The following is a 22,047-nucleotide window of genomic DNA, read 5'->3' as shown; positions in this document are numbered from 1 at the left end:
GCCTCTTGCCCATTGAATGCTGGAGATAGGCACCAGCAACCCTCGTGACCCCACAAGGGATAGACGTGTTAGAAAACAAATGGATGGATGGATGAATCAATAAACAATGTTGCCACTCCTCCATCTTTCCTTTGCGAAATTTGATATTTTAAAGGCTAAAATAACAAATCTACAAATAATAATTACACAGGAACAAATTCAGACAGAAAAAAGAACAAACACAAAACACATGAAACCAGCAGTTAATATATATATACTGTATGCTAGAACAGTGCAACATACTTCCAATGACAACATCTAAAGTTTACTGCACGTTCACTTGACTTTCAAATGCCTCAAAGAGCTCAGCAGATAGAAAACAACATTGAAACAACAAAGCTTGTGTACAAACAGGAAGTCTCACTGTATCATAAACTGTGGGGGTGTGTCCCTCTTGTACATTTTTGGTTAATGGAAGCTTGTTCTTTGTTCAATGGGCAATGTAGCCACAAATATTACTCAAGTAAGAGCAGCGATACGTTTTAATAATATTACTCAAGTAAAAAGTACAGCACACTAAGGCTACTCTTTGAAGTAAGTTTTGTTCTAAAGGTTATTCTGGTAAATATAACTGAATAAATGTTAAAAGGTTACTTCCCACATCTGTGACACCACATTTCAGAAAACGAACATCATACCAACAGTAAAATATGATGGTGGTGGTGTGAGGGTCTGAGGCTGTTTTGCTGCTGCAGACCATGGAGGACTTGTGGTGATAAATGGAACCATGAATTCTGCGGCCTGCCAAAAAATCCTGAAGGCTAAAGGTCTAGTCATCTGTTTGTGACCTCAAGCTGAAACGAACTTGGTTTCTGCGGCAGGACAATGAGACAAAACAGCATTGACCTGAATCCTTTTGAGTTGCTGTGGCATGACCTTAAAAAGGCTGTTCATGCTTGAAACCCCTCCTATGTGGCTAAATCACTACAGTTCTACAAAGATGAGTGGGCCAAAATTCCTCCATAGTGCTGGAAAAGACTCATTGCAAGTTATTGTAAATATATAATTCATTGGAGTGGTTGCTGCTAAGGGTGGTCAAATCAGTTATTAGGTCACAATCACTTTTTCATACAGAGCCATGTAGGTTAGGAATTTTTTTATCTTAATAAAAACCTTCATTTAAAACCAATGTTTTTTTGTGTGTTCTTTGAGTAATATTTAAATGTGGTAATGTTCTGAAACACAAGTGTGACAAACAAGCAGAAAAAAAGAAGAAGCAGGAAGGGGGCGAGCACTTTTTCACATCACCATATATATATATATATATATATATATATATATATATATATATATATATATATATATATATATGAAATGACTTATGTTTTACCAGCTATCTGAAAGGTATATTATTGTTTTTATTGGACTTCTTAAATGTTGCACAGTCAGTTGAGCAATTAAACACATTTCAGCTTTAATGGTGATTTTGCTGATATTTATTACGTTTTTGATTTTTAATGCTGTGGTTATGGGTTTGTCATGATTCAGCTCTTGTTGAGGTCCAGCTGTGTGTGTGTGTGTGTGCTTACAATTATGTATGTAACGTAACAAAACAACATCTCCCGCATATACTGCCCTCGTTTTTCCATAAAATGTATTTTATTTTTATTGGTATACATTGCAGTATGTTCTTTGGGCTTCGAAATCAATTAATTTTTTGTACCCAGTGATTAAAGTTAATTCTGATTTTGATGTATAAATCCTTTCTTGGTATATTGCCTCTGTATTTGTCCTCTTGCAAGTCACTTAAACACGCCAGTTACAGTCTACAAGCCCGGGATGTCATTGATGCATCTTGAACCTGGAATCAATCATCTTCAACAGGAACTGAAACTGATCAGATTTCTCTGGGGGATTTTTTTATTAGAAAAATCATGCAAAAATCATGAATTTTTTTTTACTTTTGTTCTTTTTATTGTGTTCTGAATTAATTATTACTTTGAAGATTGTGAAACGGTATTTTAGTAAGTTTTATTTTATTGTTGTTCTGTTTGAATTTCTACATATGTGCTAACAGGTCTCTCTTTTATATGAAAACTCGTGTCTCACTGAGACTACCTGCATAAACAGAGGTTTAGATTGACATTATTGACATTCATTTAGCTCCCAGTACCCCTCCAACTTTGAGAATCTGACAAACATCTTGCGTATGCCATGGTCCCCCCTTTCTTCTGGAAGTTTCAGATAGCGGAGTATATATTGGCGGCGTGACTCTGCCCCATACCTACATTGCTGATTTTCAACGTCCATAACTGGCAACTTGCACACATTGTTCGGAGGGGAGGCGCTTGTCCGGAGTAGTTTCTGGAAAGACTTGCATGCGTGCACCATGGATAAAGTAAGTGTCCCTTAACTTATTTTCTTGTCGATTGTTGGCTTTAGTTGTCAATCCAAACTGTTTAAGGTATTGTATTTTAGCTTAATTTCCTATGTCTTACCGATAAAATGTTGTAGATTGGCGTCGTTAGTTAGCTTTGACGTTGAGATAGTTCAGCGTTTCTTAGCTTGTTAGCTTAGCGTGATTCACTGCAGCCATTTCCACGAGTGTTTTTTTTTTCCAAAGCCGTTTGGAAATACGAAATATATTTTAAACTGTCAACCGTGCAGTTTGGACATCTATTTACACAAAGAATATTGCAGTTTTAGGGTGAACTGTTCTGCCTTGTGTTTGCAGCTAACCCCGTAGTGATAGGACAGTCCTGGCTAAATGTTTAGCTAGCGCGTTATTTTAGTACGTGATATGTTAAGCTGCTCAAATAAAACTTTCTGAATTTAGTGCAGTTAACTACTCGCCCTTTGTCATAGCAAAGCAGTGACCCTAAAACCTGTAAATCCTTGGTTAAAAACGTCTCAGTGAATAGTTAGGTAATCTATGTGCGACAGCTAATGCAGTTCAGACCTTGAACACTACGGTTAATTGAAGGATGTAGATTTTATTGGCCCCGCTAAATTTGTTTTTGTTTGTTGGGGAATAACAGCGCCGACCGTTTTTAACTTTGCTTGTGTGGCACGTGCTGCATTATTTTTGGAGCTGGTTCAGCACGAGCTCACACTCAGACCGGAGGATCATTCTAGATGCACACCGCGCCGCTGCCATGACCACAGCCGCACTTCGACGGAAACTGTCGTGACCTCTCGAATCTTCCAGTTTTTAACCAGAAATAATGTAGGCGATAGTTCAGGTTGTGAAGTCTGCCCTATTTGCTTAAGTACTGGGCTGGTCAGTGATGACCTTTCCAGATATAGTAACCACACGGATTGAGCCACACATACAATAACTTGTTTTCTGGTAGATAAAGTTGAAGCCAAAGATTTCCATACAATTTTTTTTAAACACCATATTTTCCTCACTGACAATAAACTGGATTTACACAACTGATCTCCTTTTTAAGATCAGTTGTGACTTATTTCAAACTATTTGGATATCCTCCTACATAGGGCTGGACAATATTGATAAAATAGAAACCATATTTATTGATAATTATCAAAACATATATATTTAAAGTGCAGCCCTGGCCATTTTATGCTGTTGCTTAATGCCCCATTTTTTAAAATAAAGAACACTGAATTCAAACAACTCTTCATTCAACCAACTTTTTACCAAAGCTGTAAGTTAAGTCTTAAAAAAAGGAAAAATTCACATGTGCTCTCTGAGCTCTGAAGCTTGGTGATGGAGCATTCCTGTGTTTGCATTTGTGCTTGGTTGGGAGGATGTAATAACTTTAGTATTAAACTACACAATCATCTAGAATACAAAAGGATGGAAAACCAGTCTTCTGTTGAAATTTTTATCGACCCCTTGTTCTATTTAACCTCATGTCTATCGATCAATATTATATTGTTATTGAATTATCGCCCAGACCCTTCTTATTTCGAAGAAGGTGGCACATTCACAATGACCCATGATGGCATTTTTCTTGCTTATTAATAATTTAATACTGCACTAGCATGATTTTATAGAGTCTTCAAAATAAAAAGCATGCAGATGTGTCATTAAAAGATAACATTCAAAGAAAAGCAGATATTTATTTCCTTACAAGAATGGGCACTTAAGGAGAATTTGGTGTATTCTGTTGAGTTTTTGGACATTTAACTTAGTGTCTTCAAATTTCATAATAGTAAATAACACACCACTTCGCCTGTCCACCTGTTTAAATACAATGTTTTTCATATAACTGCACTGCTACGTTATCTCAACCCCACAGAATTTATACAGAAAACGAAATTCTGCACTTTCCATCAACATCACATGTAAATGCACATATGTGAGCCGTAATTGCAAATCGTGGAGTAGGACTGTCATAAATTATTATTTTAGTGATCGATTATTCTGACGATTAATTAAGTGATCGGATAAAAAAAATTGACAATGCAGATTTTTCACATAATTACTTGAGCTTGTTTTGAGTAATAGAAATAAAGGGATAAAATGCAAATTAGCAAATAATGCATTTTTTTTTGTATATGTATATAAGGATAACTCTGCAGCTAAAAGTTCTAGGATCAAATTGTTAAAAGTTCATCCCTTTCTGGTTGACTTGACATCAATAAAGTGCAGCTGCCTCTGTAGTGAAAATGGTCACAAACAAAACAAATGCATAAAGTTTCACTTGAGTAGTACATTCTGGATTTTCTTTTTTTTAGATTACAAAGCATAGTTCTATTTATATAAAACAGAACCCTTCTAGTGCACTTCAGGGCTAAGTTAAACACTTAGTTTTACTTTTTTAGTCCACAAACAGACAAAAATAATTACACGTTTATCAAAAAGGTTAACAGCTAATTTTAATTCAGGCATAATAAATACTGCCTTTTTTCAAACCATTGTTACCTGTGTTGTATAGAATAGAAATACCTTTACTGCCCCACAGCGGGGAAATTTGCCTGTGACAGTGTCAAAAAAAGGTAGTCCTAGACACCAGACTTACACACAAGATTAATATGAAAACGCTACATTTAAAGTTGAGCTGCAGAGGCGAAGGAAGAATACTGTGCAGTTATTAATAGGCAAATAAAATAAAAATTTCAAGTTAAAAATTAAAGAAAAATCAGGAGTTGATTTACACAACGATGTAATATTTTAGTCAAACTTTGTTGTTGCACAGATTAACAAAAAACTGCAAAGACATCCACAGAACCAAACTCTGCTGTTTGAATAGCAAACACGCCTCTTTGGCTGGTGGATTCTTCTGTCTTGCCCGCCACTTCATAAATTTACCCACATCCGGCCAGTGACAGCTGTTAATTTCCTTCCTGCTCCTGACTGGTGTCCTGACTCGCTTTTTCAATATTTAGACATTATGACTTTTTCCTTGTGATCTATAGAAGTTCCTCCTACAACAGAACATCTGCACGACATGATGCACCACCCCTTATAAAGTTAAAATGGTATTCTCTGGTTTACACGCATCTCCTGTTTTCCTCCCAAGGTAACATTGGACAATATGGGCAAACACTTCAATTTTAGTTTCATTAGACAACCAAGACATGTCTCCAAACATTAAGGTATTAGTCCCTGAGTGCATCTGCAAACTCTGCCCTGGCTTTTTGTGTTTTGTAATCATGACTTTCAGCCACAGAACGGGTTTCTTTGTGGATAGTGGCGATCTCTCACTAGCTTTAGCCAACGTCTTCACAGCGTCATTTGCTTTTGCTCTGGTGTTGATTTATCCATTTCAGACCAAAAATGCCAACACTGTTAGGACAGAGAACCCACCTCCTTCCAGCGTGAAGGTTGGACGTTCTCTTATTGTTTATACTTGCCTATAAATGTTTGAACAGATGAACATGGCGCCTGCACCTTGTTGAACCAGACCTGTGGAGGTCCACTGTGCTCTTCCTGATCCCTTGGCTGATTGTCTTGATTGTGCAGTGATGTCACACAATGAGGCAGTAGGGTTGCGGAGTTACATCCACAGCTGTTCCTACGTTTACCTCAAACCTTACGAATCCATGGCAACATCTTCTGGGCCTTCCCACATTGTTTTAAGTGCATAGTGTCAAAGCTTAGTGGCAGTAACCCACTGAATATGAAGAAGGCATTTTTCTTTGCATTTTACTGATCTGTATTGGGAGGGGGATGGGGGGGGGGGGGGCAGATGGTCAAAGCCATCCCTGACAGTGACATTAAGATTGTTTTGAAAATTTAGATGCTGGTTTACATTTGGTGACAGTTTAAGAAAATGGTGCTCAAAACTGGTCCTCTAAGGATGGTGTCTTGCACGTTTTTATTTTTTTAATTTTCCGGGTTTATGACGCCTGAATCAAATGGCCGGGTCATTAGCAGGCTGATGGTATGCGGAGGAGGTCATTTAAACCATTTCAATTGGCTGTGTTGGAGCATGGAAACGGCTAAAATATGTAGGACGACAGAGTGCGTAAGGACTGGAGCTGGACAGCCCTGGTCTAAGCACTGTCTATCAATAATTCATCACTGTTTCATGTTCTTCACTCTTTATTTATGTTAAGACGACTTTGTGTAAAACAGCAAAAGGTCTGTGCAATATACACCAGTGGTTTATATTTGACTTCTAAACATAGTTTTTGGGCAGTTTGTCAAATTTCTGTAGACCTAAAGTACATAAACAGTGGGCCAGACTGCATTATACAGACTGAATGCATTCTGTTTGCCTCCTCCTGCATCCAGCACAAAGAGCTGAGCAGTTGTCACTTTCTGATCTGATAGTGGCAGCTGCACCGGGTTCCCACTGGGCGTTGTTTGTCAATGCTACTGTTAACATTTTAAATGTGTGCATTATAGGTTTCAGCATTGAAAGACCAGGGCAACAAGGCGCTGAGTGCAGGAAATATTGATGAAGCTATCCGTTGCTACACCGAGGCCTTGGCTCTGGATCCATCAAACCATGTGCTGTTCAGTAATCGCTCAGCTGCCTATGCCAAAAAGGGCAACTATGAGAATGCTCTCCAGGACGCTGTTCAGACCATCAAGATCAAGCCTGACTGGGGCAAGGTAAGAGTTCTTTTATCTTGTCATAATTTAAGCCATCGGAAGAAGAAGAATCGAGAAAGTAATCTGGAGCCTTCCATCTTTCTGTTCAGGGATATTCCCGCAAAGCTGCAGCTCTGGAGTTTCTTGGCCGGTTAGAGGACGCTAAAACGACGTACCAAGAGGGTCTTCGCAAAGAGCCGAGTAATCAGCAGCTAAAGGAGGGTTTACAGAATATTGAAGGCCGGCTTGCAGGTACAGAAAATGTGAATTTTCACTTCAATTATACATAAGAGGCACTCATTAAAACTTTGAGTTTATCTTTGCTATGCAGTAGGGGTTGTCATGATACTAAAATTACCAACTTAACCCAATAAGTAGGGGCACATTTCAGCCTTCCTTTAAAGAAATGTAATTTAAGCGATACTTCCTTGTTTGGCAGAACAGTCGAAAACAGTATGTGTTAATTCTCCTAATTGAAAAATGTGCCTTGGATTCAGGTTCAATTCTTATAGTTGAATAATTTTATGTGAATTGAATAATTCAATTATTAATTGAATTATTCACTTCACTGGATTGTTTTGGGCTTTCACTATTAGCCGACAGAGCCATCAGCTGATGTTTGTCTATGTTTGTTCGTACTGCTGTAGAACGGAGCAGAAGTTCATGTCAGCGAGGGAGTTCAGACCAGTAGAATCCCATTGGTGGGCTGTTTGTGTGCATGAAGCTAATATTTAAACAGACAGCGTTAGCATATGTCATCCAGGGGGTTCACTACTTCACTGTTGCAGTTACAGGAGCTTTAATAACCTATTTAAGTTGCTCTCACACACCAGTGTTGTAGCATTAGCTTTTTGTGTGTAGCAACGTTTAGCGTCTTGGTGTTTTTATGTCCATCTGACTTATAGGGAAAGTTCCCCCGAACGACGCTTTCGTGTTTGCTGCATATGTTGCTTTTGTTTTTTCTTTTTTCTGGCTGTACTCGACATCCATCCATTTTCTAACACAATGGCGAGAGGCGGGGTACACCCTGGACAGGTCGCCAGTCAATCGCAGGCTTTACTCGACATGTTCAGTTTAAAACGTCCAGCATCAGATAATTGTTTTGACGAGCCTCTGTAATTACATCACTGCGGTTAGAGCAAGTGCAACAATTTCAACAAAGGTTCAGTTTATCGATTTTGACGCAAAAGGGTTTCTTTTGAATAATTTGGGGATTTTAGTATCTCGGTATCAGTTGATTTGATATTTCTAATTTTTTTTATCTGATTTTCATTTTTTTTATTTTTTTTTATTTTACACAAGTGCCTTAAAGGTTGATGCATTTATAGACTGTAAAAACAACTTTTTTCCTTTCTTGTATTTGACCCATGGAAACATTTGCTCCTTATCAGATGTCTCTTTAGTACATTTGCATAGCATGTTTAAAATAATCAAGTTTCTGCCATTCTGAAAATGGTCAGAACAAATGGTAACGCGGCACATAAACCTAATAAAGTTAATTTTATGCCATTTGTGGAGGATCACTTGTTTATCTCCCATAAAATGATCTTCTGCTTCACCAGAGAAATCAATGATGAACCCGTTTGCCATGCCCAACCTGTATCAGAAGCTTGAGAATGATCCTCGGACCCGCGAGCTTCTGACGGATCCCAGCTACAGAGAACTACTGGAGCAGCTCAGGAACAAACCGTCGGAGCTTGGCGCGTACGTATACTCAGTAGTCTATCAACATCTTTCTAACTTGAAACAAAGAGTCAGTAGCTAAACATATCAGCCTGGTTAGGTCATAAAAGGTGGTTAAATGAGAAAAACTGGACTTATTGCATTTAAGTGTAGTAAAATACTGTTGTCTGAGAGGCAGCTCAGTGCTACTTGAAATCATGGAATCAGGAATATAAATTATTACCAAAAATATTAACATTGAACATATTGTTTTTCAATCTTCCTGTAGGAAGCTGCAGGATCCAAGAGTAATGACAACCCTTTCTGTGCTCCTGGGACTGAACCTGTCAGAGATGGAGGATGAAGAGGAACCTGCTCCTTCTCCTCCCAAACCCAAAGAGACCCCAGCACCTCCTCCTCCCAAAGAGGAAGATCTCCCTGAAAACAAAAAAATGGTAAACAAGCTAAAGGCAAATCAGCTTGCATCTTACCTTCTGATGATTCTCTGTTATGACAGTAGTTGTTTACTTTTCCAGGCTTTGAAAGAAAAAGAACTAGGGAATGCTGCGTACAAGAATAAAGACTTTGAAACGGCGCTGAAACATTATGATCAAGCCCTTAAGCATGACCCAGCCAACATGACGTATATTTCTAATCAAGCAGGTATGTACCTTCAGCCAATGTAGTGCTTAATTCATAGACAATGATAGACAACAAACTGTATATTTCTGGCTGCAAAACAGCAAACATACCGTTGCTGATGGCTTATATGATCACAGTAATGTAGAATGCATGCAGCTTTCTACCTCTGCTGATCTGCATGTTTCTGTCTGGAATTTTTTCTTTCCAGCTGTCTATTTTGAGAAGGGAGACTTTGAAAAGTGTAGAGAGCTGTGTGAGAAGGCCATCGATGTCGGCCGAGAAAACAGAGAAGATTACAGACAAATAGCAAAGTAAGTTCTTCTTTTATTTCTCCTGGGTAAAGAGCGTTTCGGTCCTTTAAAGATGGATAAGTGAAAATGTCAAAATCTGACAAAATAATCTCTGATCAGGGGTGGGGATGGGGACCGAATTTGGTGCTTTTATAGACATCGACCGAATCCCTTTAATACTACTGGGTATCGATTCACGTAAAATTAAATGGTACCATGTTTCGGTACCTAAACGCATCATTGTGACACTGAGTGGATGATTTTCCATGCCAGGCATAAACACACCATTGCAGATACAGGAGTGTGGCGAGAACAGTTGCTGCTGGTCCAAAAAATAAAGCAAGCATGTGCTGCAGATTCTGCTCGCCGCAATATTTGTGAGGCAAAGTGAGAGGCCAGTGATGGGAATACTTCTAATCTGAGGAAGCACCGGATCACTGCTGCCAGTTTAGCAAATTCCTCTCTATATTTGGCGACTTGTCAGACCCACCAAGCCACCTTTTTTCTAAAAGCAACTAGTGAAAAATCTAGCGCCTTTCTTGTTATGGGTGAATCGTTCTGGGGAGAGTAGCGAGGTTAGCTGCTGTGAGCTCCTTCCTAACGTCTCCAAGCACTGTCTCACGGTCAGCTGCTGCCTCGTCGTGAAAATCACCTGCAGTCAGAGCAAAGCCTGCAGAGGAGAGCACTCTTTCCCTCATTGCAAACGTAACCCATCCTGATTTACAAAGCGGGATAAATATAATAGCTGTGTCACTTAAACAATTTCCTCACTTTTGTTCACAAACGGCTTCAATCGCGTATTCACCTCATTCACTCTGAGCCTCTGATAGCTGTTGTGTTAGTAAAAATGTGTAATGTGCTGTGGATTCAGGCGATGTATTAAAATTCATACATTATTTAATAAGGTTAATTTCTAGATCCAAACAGGTTTTTGTATTGATAATAAATATGTTAACTTGAAAAATGTGGAGGTTTTATTAATAAACAAACATGTATTACCAAATAAACAGGTTAAAGTAGTGTTAAGTATCGGTTAAAATGTGAAAAGTACTCGTCCCTAAACAGGACTCATTTCCATCGCCTTGCACAAGTATATATTCCTAATGTTCTCACATTTTGTTACACTTAAGCTATAAACCGCTGAGTACCAGGATTTTATGTCATGGGTTAACAAAAATGAGAAATTCATAATTGAGAATTGGTATGAAAATGACACATATGTTTAAAAACCTTTTACAAAGAAAAATCTGTAGAGTTGCCTGCGTCGGTATGCAGGTTACCCAGTTCCACCAAATACCTTCAGAAGTCAAATGATCAGAGTCCACCTGGGTGTAACTTAAACTTAGCAGGAACGTTTGGCCGGGGTGTGTCAGAAAACCAGACGCCACACCCACAGTGACACAGAGGTGGCGGGATCGTAATGCAGGCAAGTGGTCAGTTAATAGATGGTTTGCTGGTGTTTACACCATTTCCAAGGAAATCCTGGAAGATAAGCTGCTGGTGGAAAAGGTTCATCTTCAAGCAGGACACTGACCTTCAAGTCACTTTCACACGAGTTCTGTTTAGTCGCCTTTAAATGGGACTTGGCTTGTCCCCTCGTGTTTGCTCAAATGTGAAAAATCGTCTGAACTCTGGTGCAGATCAAAGCAGCACCCTCTCTTTACCCTCTGGCTTACTTTACAGTGGGAAGCAAGCGATCTGTCTAGTCAGCCAAAGTGAGAAAGTCACACTTTGTAGTCTGTCCATCTCAAGTGTCTCTTTGTAAACTGCTGCTCATCTCAAGCGTACAGAGCAACCTGGTTGATGGCTCGCTCACTCTGCAGCTTCCTGTGAGAGCGCCCCCACCAAGCAGCGGCTCCAACTACATGACTTTAAGGCAGAGATGCCGGCTTTAAAGCGTTCATTGTGAAAGCGATCCAAAGCAAATGAAATCGTGAAATCTGTACGTTATCTATGACTCAACTGTTAATTTGACATGGCTTTAGCCAAAAGAATGGGGCGAAAGAAAATGTGCAAACAGTTCTACCGGGGGAAATCTTTAGTTCTAAAAAGAAGGTGGCTTAAAGTTTTGAGTCAAGAGGCCTTAAAACAAATGTGAACTACACTTTTCCTGATTTTTACTGGCAATCATTTTTAAACCTTATGCACAAGAAACTCTAATTCAGTACAAGGAAATTTGTTTTTGCAACGTGACAAAGTGTGAGAAAGTTAAATTGATTAGCAGGGTACTGTATTTGACTTCGCTAAACCAGAGTGGACGATTTTGGAAAATCTAATTGCTTTTTTTTTTTTTTTCTTAATATTGCGATTTAATGCGTTTTTTTTCCCCCAGTTTAATTTATCATGTGTTTTAAAATATATACAAACAACAAATCAATTTGTTTCCTCGCCGTGTGGATTAGGTGCTAAAAGACCCGCAGCATCTAAACTCGGTGCAGTAATGATTGTGTTCTGCCTACGATATATTTCAACCAAAATTGCAATTTTGACTTTTCTCTGCATTAACCACAAGCAACAAAAATGGCCTCTAAATAAAGATGTTTGTAAACAAGGACTATTTAAAACAAGAACTTTTAATGTTTCTATTGATCATAATATTATTCAAGAGAACAGCTTTTAATTTAATTGGACATCAACCCTTGTTGAACATAAAGTGCAACCAACAAGCAAGTCTATATATTAAACTGATTGACCTGTACTTAATGCTATGTATGATTATATAAACTCTAAAACAAGTAATAAAATTAGATTATCTCACTGTTGCAACTGTCTTCCCTTCCATGTGGAGGCAAACCCACTTCAAACATATTTTTAACACCTAATGGACGTGTCTAATTCCCTAATTGTTACATAGTCAAAAGTTGCAGACCTCTGCGAAATGCGATTAATTGTTCAGCCCTAGTGGACACATGGATTTGTGAATATAGTTCTATGAGGCGCCTTATTCATTACCAGGGCGCCGCCTCCTTCCTTCTGTTTGCAGGGCTTTGGCTCGAATTGGTAACTCGTACTTCAAGCAGGAAAAATACAAAGAAGCGATCCAGTACTTCAACAAGAGCTTGACAGAGCACCGGACTCCTGATGTGTTGAAGAAATGTCAGCAGGTGCAGTTGATTCTTCTTCTATGAAAAGAAAAGTGGACAGTAGTCGGTATGCGCTGCCTCAGCATTTCCCTCGCATCTCGATACTGACTTGGATTTCCTGCAGGCCGAGAAGATTTTAAAGGAGCAAGAAAAACTAGCCTACATCAACCCTGAGCTGGCGCTGGAAGAGAAGAACAAGGGCAACGACGCCTTCCAGAAAGGTTTGTAAAGTGGTACGCATTTATTCATGATTGACTTAAAGTATTGCATAAAGATGCTATTTATTTTCCTTGTATCAGGAGACTACCCCGTAGCCATGAAACATTACACTGAGGCCATTAAGAGAAACCCCAATGATGCCAAACTGTACAGTAACAGAGCTGCCTGCTACACAAAGCTGCTGGAGTTCCCGCTCGCCCTGAAGGTACGCCACTCCACTCTAAACGGCACATCTCTACAGGATTTGGCCTCCATGCTGAGCTTGCATTTGAAAGTTCCCCCCCTCTTTTTTCCTCTCTCTCTCACTGTCAGGATTGTGAAGAGTGCATCAAACTCGAGCCCACTTTCAGTAAGTATTATGGGGGGGGAAAAAAATAAATAAAACCAAACCTATGTGTTGGAGTTTTTCTAACTAATAAAGCGCATTTGTTCACAGTTAAAGGCTACACACGTAAAGGAGCCGCATTGGAGGCCATGAAAGACTTTTCCAAAGCTATGGATGCATACCAGAAGGCGTTAGAACTGGATTCGTCCTCAAAGGTATTTTATATGCACCAGAAAAGTTAAAAATGACTGAGCTAAGGTACAATTTGTGGGGAAATGCACATGACATAATTTATAGTGTAAATATAAAAGGTGAATCATATAAAATCTGTGTGAGAACAAGTGTTGCCCATACTGCTTCTTGAGAGGGATAAAACCCTAGCCCAGTGCTTGAATAGTTGATCAGGTGTGTACAAGCACAATGTTAGATCATGAAGGATAGAAATAATCTTTCTGAAGGGTTAGAGTGTTATTCTATGCTGAAATAGTTTGGAGTTCATTTGGCAGTACAGGATATTTCACAGGTTAAAAAGGGTGTCAGCTCTTCTCAGGATGTCTCATTGTGAAACTCTAGGTTCAGCCTCATTGAGTTTTGACTGCATTGCTCTTCGACTCGTGCTTAGCCAGATGAAACAGGAGAACCATCAATTGCTACCTTCTGATTGAGCAGAAGGTAGCAGCAACCAGTGGGGGATCAGAGCTTCTTCATAAATGCCACACTGTTTCCCAGATGATGTCGCTCCTGTTGTTTGTTTTACTAAAATAGCAAGGATGGCTCTTTTGTTGGTATTGGCACAAGACAGATGCTTCATCGTGGCTGTTACCTCTTCGTCTGTATAAAGCAAAGCCGTTATCTGCTTGTTATTTAGAAAGCTCTGTTTTGCGCTGTACTCCAACGAGCACTTTAGCTGGGTTCGTCCCCTTTCGCTAAAACAAACATCAATCTGCATTTTGGACTTTACAATCACATATGGTTTATTTTGTTATCCAACTTGAGAATTAGAATGGTACTGTAGTTTTAGTCTATTCAAATTTGTGTATTCAGTCATTAGGACCTCAGTTGAATCTGATGCTTCAGTCCAAAGATAGGGTTTTGTTTGACAGCCGGTCATGACACTTTTTAGACATCCACAGTTAGTTTTTGGGGGCCAATACAAAGCCAAACTGGCTTAGTGAGTGCTTTATTGAAATCTCATAGTGGAGGAAACACAACCCAAGTTTCCATCAGATAATTGTGGACACTTTTACTGCTTGGTTTTTCCGAACAAAAGCCAGACTAACCTACCTCTGCTAGTCATCCATAAATGTTAATGTTCAGTCTGGTCAAGTTTTAGTATACACATGGGAGAATCACCAGAGCAGTGACGAACAAAAACCCAGCAGTGATTAGATGTACATAGAAATGAAAATGTTCACAACACGTTATTGTATTTTCAGAGTGAAAATGGCTGTATAGTAATGCCTGTTCATAATAAATCAGTGTGACGGTCCCCTGCTGTGTTGACCTTTAGGAAGCAACAGAAGGTCTGCAGCGTTGCATGATCAGCCAGACCACGAGGAACGACAGCCCAGAGGAGGTGAAGAAAAGAGCCATGTCTGACCCTGAGGTCCAGCAGATTATGTCCGACCCAGCCATGCGCATGATCCTTGAACAGATGCAGAAGGATCCGCAGGCCCTTAGCGAGTAAGTTGACCCCACACATTCACACACACACACCCCAATTCAGTCATGATACACGATCAGTATGGCTCAGAAATGCTTGATTTGATTATTTCCTGTTTTCTTCACAGCCACTTAAAGAATCCAGTTATCGCTCAGAAGATACAGAAACTCATCGATGTTGGACTGATAGCCATCCGCTGATGTGAAACGAGATCCATGTATGTAAAGAAGTTCCGGGAAACAAGTGGAACCACACAGATTCCTCTAAAACGATACATCTGATCTTTCTTGCCTTTAAAATCAAGATTATATTGTCCTGGGCCTGACTGGGACTTTTGTGTGTATTTTTGTTTTGTTTTTTATTCTTGTTCACAACTTTGACATTGTGTTGGGAAGGGGGGAAAAGCTTCTTGTATGTCCTCTGGAAAACTTCAGCACTCCAGGCAACACCAACTAGAAAAAAGGAAAGGGGGGAAAAAAAAAAAAAACAAGTTCACTTGTAACGGTGCTGTAAAACATCAATAAACATCCCAATGCAGTACAACGTTATGCTCAGTGTTTAAAGGGGAAATCTGCCCCGAAGCTGTTCTTACTGTGTTCATGCTGGTTCATGCTTGAAATCTGAGTTTGACACTTTCATCGATTTTTTTGATACAGAAACATCCTGAAAACGGTGTGTTTCGATCTGGTATAATAGATTCATTTTCTTTGGGTTTCCTCTTTTGTCGCGCTTACAGATATGAAACTCTGAATCTGCTCTGTTCCTCATCCATAGGGTCAAATCTTAATAACACGGTTAAAAATGCATCTAAGTATCAGCTACTGCCATGTGGGCAATTGATCTGGGAAAATAATTGACTGTTTGTAATAGTAAATACATTTTGGGTAGCTTCACATTTTTAGCTGTACGTGCCTGCCGCCTGTAGAGCCGACTCTAATATTGCAGAATATTGGGACATTTGAAGAGACTTTTATTAAGGTTCCAATTTCTCTTTTGAGGACCATAACACAAACTGATTATTTAACCTTTATTTTGTTATTTGAACACTTAAATGTGACAAATGGCCTTAAAGTAACATTTTGGAGGTAATGGTTCCAAATCAACAGGAAATAAAGGAATTACTAAATTATCCAAGTCATCCCCAATTCCTCATAAAAAGGTCTGTACCTAACCGTTTTCAGATTTATACTTAAAGGGCTTCACAGAGCGCGTTATTACAGACTCAAATGGGGATTTTCTGTTTTTAAGGAACTTTGAGATATTTTCCCCAATTTGACCTGCAGACTAATAAAAAACTGTCAGATTTTGTCCACTTGGCTGATTGATTGGTGCATTACAAAGGTTCACCTATTAACCCATATAGGTAGATTCTGTATTTCACTCTAGTGCATAGTAAATGTTCGACGTTTAGAGTTTCGGCACAACCGGTCCGATAGTTTGAGCGACTTTCACCAAGCAAAGTAGATCTCGAAGCTTCTCTACACTTAATGTTTGCAGATGTCTGTGTCCGTTTTCTCAATGGTTCAGTTGGCTTGACGTTCGTCTCTGAAGAATACATACATGTTTGTTACAGCTGAACAGTCGGCCACATGTGGCTTTGGATACCTCAGCATCTGAAATGTCATGGTGTATTTGTGCTACTGTTTCAGAGAGGGAATTTTAAGTGTTTTTTTGCATTAGAGGCATTTCTCTGCAGTTTTTTTTTTTTCCTATTCTCATAGACTGCAGATATCAGGGTATGGTTATTTTTCTCCCCCCAGTCTGGTCCTAATTTTGTAATAAACCACATACAGCTATTGTATTAATCCTTCATGTTGTAAAGGAAAATGTCCCAGGCAAGTCATGTACTCTTGGAAATTAGCTGTAAACTAAAATACAGATTATCTGAATGTATACCAACAAGCAGTTGTGGGTCTTTTGTCTTGAATGAAAAAGGTTCAGTTTGCCTTTATAAAATTTCAGAATGGCTAGATTTCTATCTAACTTTTATGTACTTTTTAGTGTCAAGGTGACAAATAATTTTGTCAGTGGGAAGCTTAGGGTCTGTGTTGTCAAAATTATGAATATGTGATCATTGGTGGACAAAGAGGACAGTTTTATGGTAATATAATAGCCCCGCATTTTCTTTAAAATCAATAATTTTAGATATAGCTTACCACCTACATGTTCTACATATGAAAAGCTATATCATATCTGCAGTATAAATTGTTTTGTCAAACTTATTGTCCCAAAACTAGGTTTCCATGCTTATCTCTCACTGATCACAGGTCCTTTGAACTCAAAATTCAACCAGGAATATAACAAGATTCTGTTGCGCAAACGCATTTCTAAAGCAGGAAATGTCGAAATAGAAAATCACATGTAAATTATCGGCTGTTGAAGGACGACAAACCTGAAAGTACGCACAATAATAGGGTTTGGCCAAACCCTGCCCAGGAAATCTGTACTTCATTAACCAACAGTGGGCTGTCAGTGTCCAATTTTGGACAAAAGAAATGCAAACATTGGCTCTTTTCTTTAAAGTAACCCCCTACAGACGTGGCCACGACGCCACGGACTCCCGCCAGCACGCGCTGACCCTTTAACGGGCTCGGCTCTAGTAAAAACGGCTCCGCCCACCATTATCGGTCACGTGACTGGCCGTCGCCCAGGTTGTCTGGAAAGCATCCTGGTGTTAGCAGTTTACTACCTGTGGACGGAACAAAATCAAGTAAGGCGTACTTTCCCCTCGCAATGGATGAATTATGTAGCTAATAACTAGGAGGAGAGGACAGGGAGCTACTGTTGCGGTGTTTTCCGACACTGGCTGACTGCTCGTACCCGAAGAGGCCAGCTGAAAGGGGCTAGCAAACACTTAGCGCTTAGCTAGTCGTTCAAACTTTGACGGACGGCTAGCTGCTAAAGCTGGTTTACGTCTGTGCAGCCGCCACAGCATCTGGGTAGGAGACGGTTCTTGTTGTCGTGGCTGTCATGCCGAGTAAAATAGCCGGAGACGGCACCACTCTAAGCGGGCCGTCAATTTAAAAGTAAGGTCGGCGTCGTTGCAAAGTAACTATTAGCTGCCTCCCCGAATAATGACGGCTAATGCTAACACCAGCGCGTTAAATTGTTAAACTGACACATCCAATGACAGAAATTGAAAGCGGCACTGTTGTTTCCTCTAAATGTTGGCGGGGATTAGGCGGCCGTTACAGCACTACGAACCGCAGAAGCAACACGTCCTTGTTTTTTGTTTTTGTTTTTTTGATTGATTTCGGCCAATCACATGAGTAGAAAACAATGCGAAACACCAGGATGTCAGATGCGTGGGGATTAACGTTAACGCAGCAGCAGTGCCTCGAAAACACAGCTGTCCTGTCATTTCGCTAATCCCTGCGTTCCTCGCAATGCAGCCACAATAGACCTCTTTACTTGCTGAGCCTGTAGCGCAGTCCGACTGTAAGCATCGTAGTCCATCAAATCAGTCCACACAGGCTTCCCCCCCCCTCCTTTAAAATAATGTCTGGAGACACATCTGACAGCAGTGATGACTCCGATGGGAAATCTAACGAGAAGGCATGCACTGTCGAGCACCAGATCACCAATGGTAAGTCAAATTAAAGTATATTGTTTGTGAAATGTGCAGCGTTTAGCCCAGATTTAACTCTGCACAGCTAGAACCACAGTAATAAGACAATTATGAACTAACATCAGATATAACAAACAAAAAAAAAAAAAAAAAACACGCATAAAATATTGTTTCCCTTAAATTATCAGCTGTCGGCACCAAAACGTAGTAAGCTTTTCTATTTTGATTCACCAACAACACGGTGTATTTAAAAACACTTTTAACATACAGAGTGGGTTGCATTAGTTCCAACAATACAGCAGTTAATTGCAGCAGAGGTATTCACCCCCTACACAATTTCAGTGAATTTAAAAGTGATAATTGTATAATTGTGATCTGGAATCAGAATTATGAATTGCTTGCTAAAAGTTATTGCAAATAATCAGAGAGGTGCCATTTGCATTTAAATTCAGGACCCCCCCCCCCCCTTCAAATGAATACTTTGCACAATTACCATCTGGTGTAGTTACAGCTGCAAGTCTTTTGGTATTTGTCTCTACTGACTTTGCACACCTAGATTAACGTTGTTGTCCCTTCGTGTTTAAAGAATTGACATTTTTTAAACGTTGTCACATGTTTTCAGTTGAATCTAGGTCAGGGCTTTGAATGGTCCATTAAAACTTGTGCTCTGATCTAAATTTATATACCAATTAGGGGAAGCAATTAGCTGTGCTGGCCCTTATGTAGTACTATACAGTACCGCTAAATGCCTTCCAAAGTTTTCAGATCCATTTTTTTTTTATCCGTTTCTGAACCAAGTTACTCTCTTATGTTATGATTTTTTTTTTTTTTTTGTAATGCAATTTTGCTCTTTGAGGAGTAAACTCTTCTTGTGTTTTCCAAAGATATGCCATATCACAGTATCACAGAGGAAAGTTTTGTATAAATAAGACAAAAAAAATCCAAATATGTGCAAGATAGTAGGCATTAATTAGTACTTCTGGTTCGTTGCTGATCTGGTCATAAAAGTTATAGGTATACATGATTTTCTCAGCTATCTCAAATAATGAATTGTTATATTAATGTTTAAATCCAAGCCCTTTTTTGTATACATTTTAAAGTGTTTATGTTTTCTTCCATCCCCTCTAGCCAACCTTACAGGTCACACTGAAAGGGTTGGCATGGAGAACTTTGAGCTGCTCAAGGTTTTGGGCACTGGAGGTAAGCTTCTGATGCACAAATGAGACCTAAATGGTGATGTTTGTTAACCACCAGATAAGATATACAGCGTAAACACCTCATATCATTAGTCAAGGACACTGATGCAAGCTAAGGGTTGTTTTGCAGACGCAGGGCACTTTAGTCGATACAGACTTTTTCACAGAATCCGTTGGAAGTGCATCTGTCCAACAGCTACAGCTTGGCTCAAACTGGGTCACACAACAGAATAACACAACATGGAGGCAAAAGGACAGAAAATAATCAGATATCAAGGTGTCGGTCAAAGTCCCGGCTGTAATTTGGTTAAATGTGGTGGGATCTTCAGAGAGACGTGAATGGTGACCTGAAGCAATGCTGCAGAGAAACTCTTAACTCCTGTGGACGCACTGAAGATATTCCTCATTTTTCAGACACCGCTGATGCATTTTAACATACCTTTTTGAATTAAATATCTTTTTCTAATATGTGTTTTCAACCATGCGTCAAACACACTTTTTGCTTTGACTATACATGAAACACAAAGTTGTAGAAAGATGCGACTGCTTATTCAAAGCAATCACAGTGTGATTGCAGCGGAAGCCGTATAGGAAGAATGTTTTTTAGATCTCAGCAAGAATGTTATACCGTTAAAAGTAATAGAAATTTATCTGGAAGATGGAGAGCTAAAATGTCTAATTTTCTAAATGGCAGGAGCACTTCTCTAGAAGGCAGTAAAAATATCCTAATATTAGGTTGTCAGACCAGATTCTGCAGGTTAGCGCTCCTACATTACTGATATCTATAAACATTTTAAGAATGAGAATCTGATATGCAAACATTGCACGTACATGGGTTGAGAATGCTTTGTTTATGGGGACGAAGTGGTTGGTACGACTTAGCAAAGAGGCGAACTGACCTGGAGGTGTATGGTTTGAACGCAGCCAGTTTGCTCCCTTAATGTGAAGCAGATCAGATTTAATCTCCAAAGTTTCTTCATTCAACATGGAATCTTACGTCACTTATACTTTGCTTTTAATAAAGACATTTCAAGTAAAATAGACAAAAAAGGTTCATAAAATATTTTTCTTCAAAATATGAGGCTAGACAGTTTCAACAAAAGAGGAAGACGTGGTACAAATAAGCTTGGTGTCGATTTGGATACTCTGCAGCTGGGGGAAAGAAACGGTCTCTGTAGCGTTACTTGAAGGTAACTGGTTAGTGTCCAGGAATGTGTGGTCTGCAGAGATGTTAGTTTTTTCTGACCGTAGACCTGTACGGGTCCTGGTTGAATGGACGGTCAGGTCCTTTCTTCTGACCTAATTGTTTGTTGCAGCTGTCCTGATTTGTGGATGAGCAGAACCACACAGTGATGGGTGAACACGGGACAGACGGAGTAATTGGCTGTGTGGCAGATGACCGGCAGCTTCTGTGGAAGGCTGTACTTCTGGAGTTGCCACAGGAAGTACAGTCTCCTCTGGGCCTTGATCCAAACAGTGGTGTTAGGACCTGGGAAAGGGTGGTTCTCAGGAACTGGAAGCAGACACAGTGTTGTTGAGGATGGTGATGGGGGCAGTGTGGCGGGAGTTCTCCTCTGTCTTGAGCGGGTTAAGCTCCAGATGGTTCTGGCCGCACCAGTGGACCGGCCCTTCGCCGTCGTGCATCAGACCAATGACAGTCGTATCGCCTGTAAACCTCAGGAGTTTCACTGATGGGTCTGCTGAGATGCAGTCATTTGTTTACAGGGAGAGACGAGAACGGCAAAGCGCCACTTTCACCCCTAGCTTCTCAACAACAGTATCCCTGGTCAAAACACACAAGGAGAAACGGGGATCCTTCAAGAATGCTTTTTCTCCACGTGTGTGTGTGTGTTGTAGAGAATAGGAAATGTGTTGTGAAACTCTTTGTTAGACCCTGCTTGGTAGAAAACTGTTAGAGCAACCATTTCATATTCACCATTTTGTTGTTTTTTGCAAGCTGTAATTTAAACAACTATGAATTATGTGTGATTCTAGCTTACGGAAAAGTGTTTCTGGTGAGGAAGAACACCGGCCACGATGAGGGCCAGCTGTATGCTATGAAGGTAAAATTGAACACATGGCAATTTTGCATGAAGTCCAGCATTTTATAAACGTTTATAACATGTTGATCTTGCTTTAAGTGAATCTCTCTTGAACTTTCCCACATTTTGTCACGTTACAATCACAAGCCTCAGCCTATTTTATTGGGTTGTCTGTGATAAACCAGCAAGAATTAGTGCTTAAAAGTTAAGTAGAAGATCAGTTATTTTTGCATATTAACAAAACAAAGTTTGGTGAAGTAAGAAGTCTTGTTTTCAGTTCTGCATAAGCTGTGTAAGTCACACAGTAACATGTGGAAGACGGCGCTCTGGTTAGAAGAGACTAAAACTGGGAGAAAAAAAATAACTTTT

At 39.6% G+C, this 22,047-nt stretch overlaps 2 protein-coding genes and 1 long non-coding RNA gene across 3 annotated transcripts in view; 2 read left to right on the top strand and 1 right to left on the bottom strand.

Annotated features, from left to right (window-relative positions):
• Positions 1–1,489: 1,489 nt before the first annotated feature.
• LOC118564593 lies at positions 1,490–21,494 on the bottom strand. The gene is made up of 3 exons (XR_004931960.1): positions 21,475–21,494; positions 12,350–12,352; positions 1,490–1,563 (listed from the first exon to the last, which is right to left on the bottom strand). It is a non-coding gene; the product is annotated as an uncharacterized LOC118564593 (long non-coding RNA).
• stip1 (stress-induced phosphoprotein 1) lies at positions 2,240–16,774 on the top strand. The gene is made up of 14 exons (XM_012871236.3): positions 2,240–2,377; positions 6,800–7,009; positions 7,099–7,240; positions 8,551–8,692; positions 8,940–9,105; positions 9,187–9,313; positions 9,501–9,603; positions 12,566–12,686; positions 12,790–12,886; positions 12,965–13,089; positions 13,197–13,233; positions 13,321–13,424; positions 14,720–14,892; positions 15,000–16,774. The coding sequence occupies exons 1-14, from the start codon at positions 2,369–2,371 to the stop codon at positions 15,070–15,072; spliced, it is 1,629 nt and encodes a 542-aa protein (XP_012726690.1). The 5' UTR covers positions 2,240–2,368; the 3' UTR covers positions 15,073–16,774.
• rps6ka4 (ribosomal protein S6 kinase, polypeptide 4) overlaps positions 17,486–22,047 on the top strand; it is a 22,973-nt gene continuing 18,411 nt past the window's right edge. Inside the window, 3 exon segments of the mRNA XM_036143387.1 lie at positions 17,486–18,458; positions 19,569–19,640; positions 21,632–21,699. Coding sequence (XP_035999280.1) covers positions 18,371–18,458; positions 19,569–19,640; positions 21,632–21,699 — 228 coding nt within the window. The 5' untranslated portion in view covers positions 17,486–18,370.

This window comes from Fundulus heteroclitus, chromosome 11 (genome assembly GCF_011125445.2).
Source record: "Fundulus heteroclitus isolate FHET01 chromosome 11, MU-UCD_Fhet_4.1, whole genome shotgun sequence".
Taxonomy (NCBI): Eukaryota; Metazoa; Chordata; class Actinopteri; order Cyprinodontiformes; family Fundulidae; genus Fundulus; species Fundulus heteroclitus.
The sequence above is the reverse complement of the archived record's forward strand: the minus strand, read 5'-3'. Positions and strand labels throughout refer to the sequence as shown.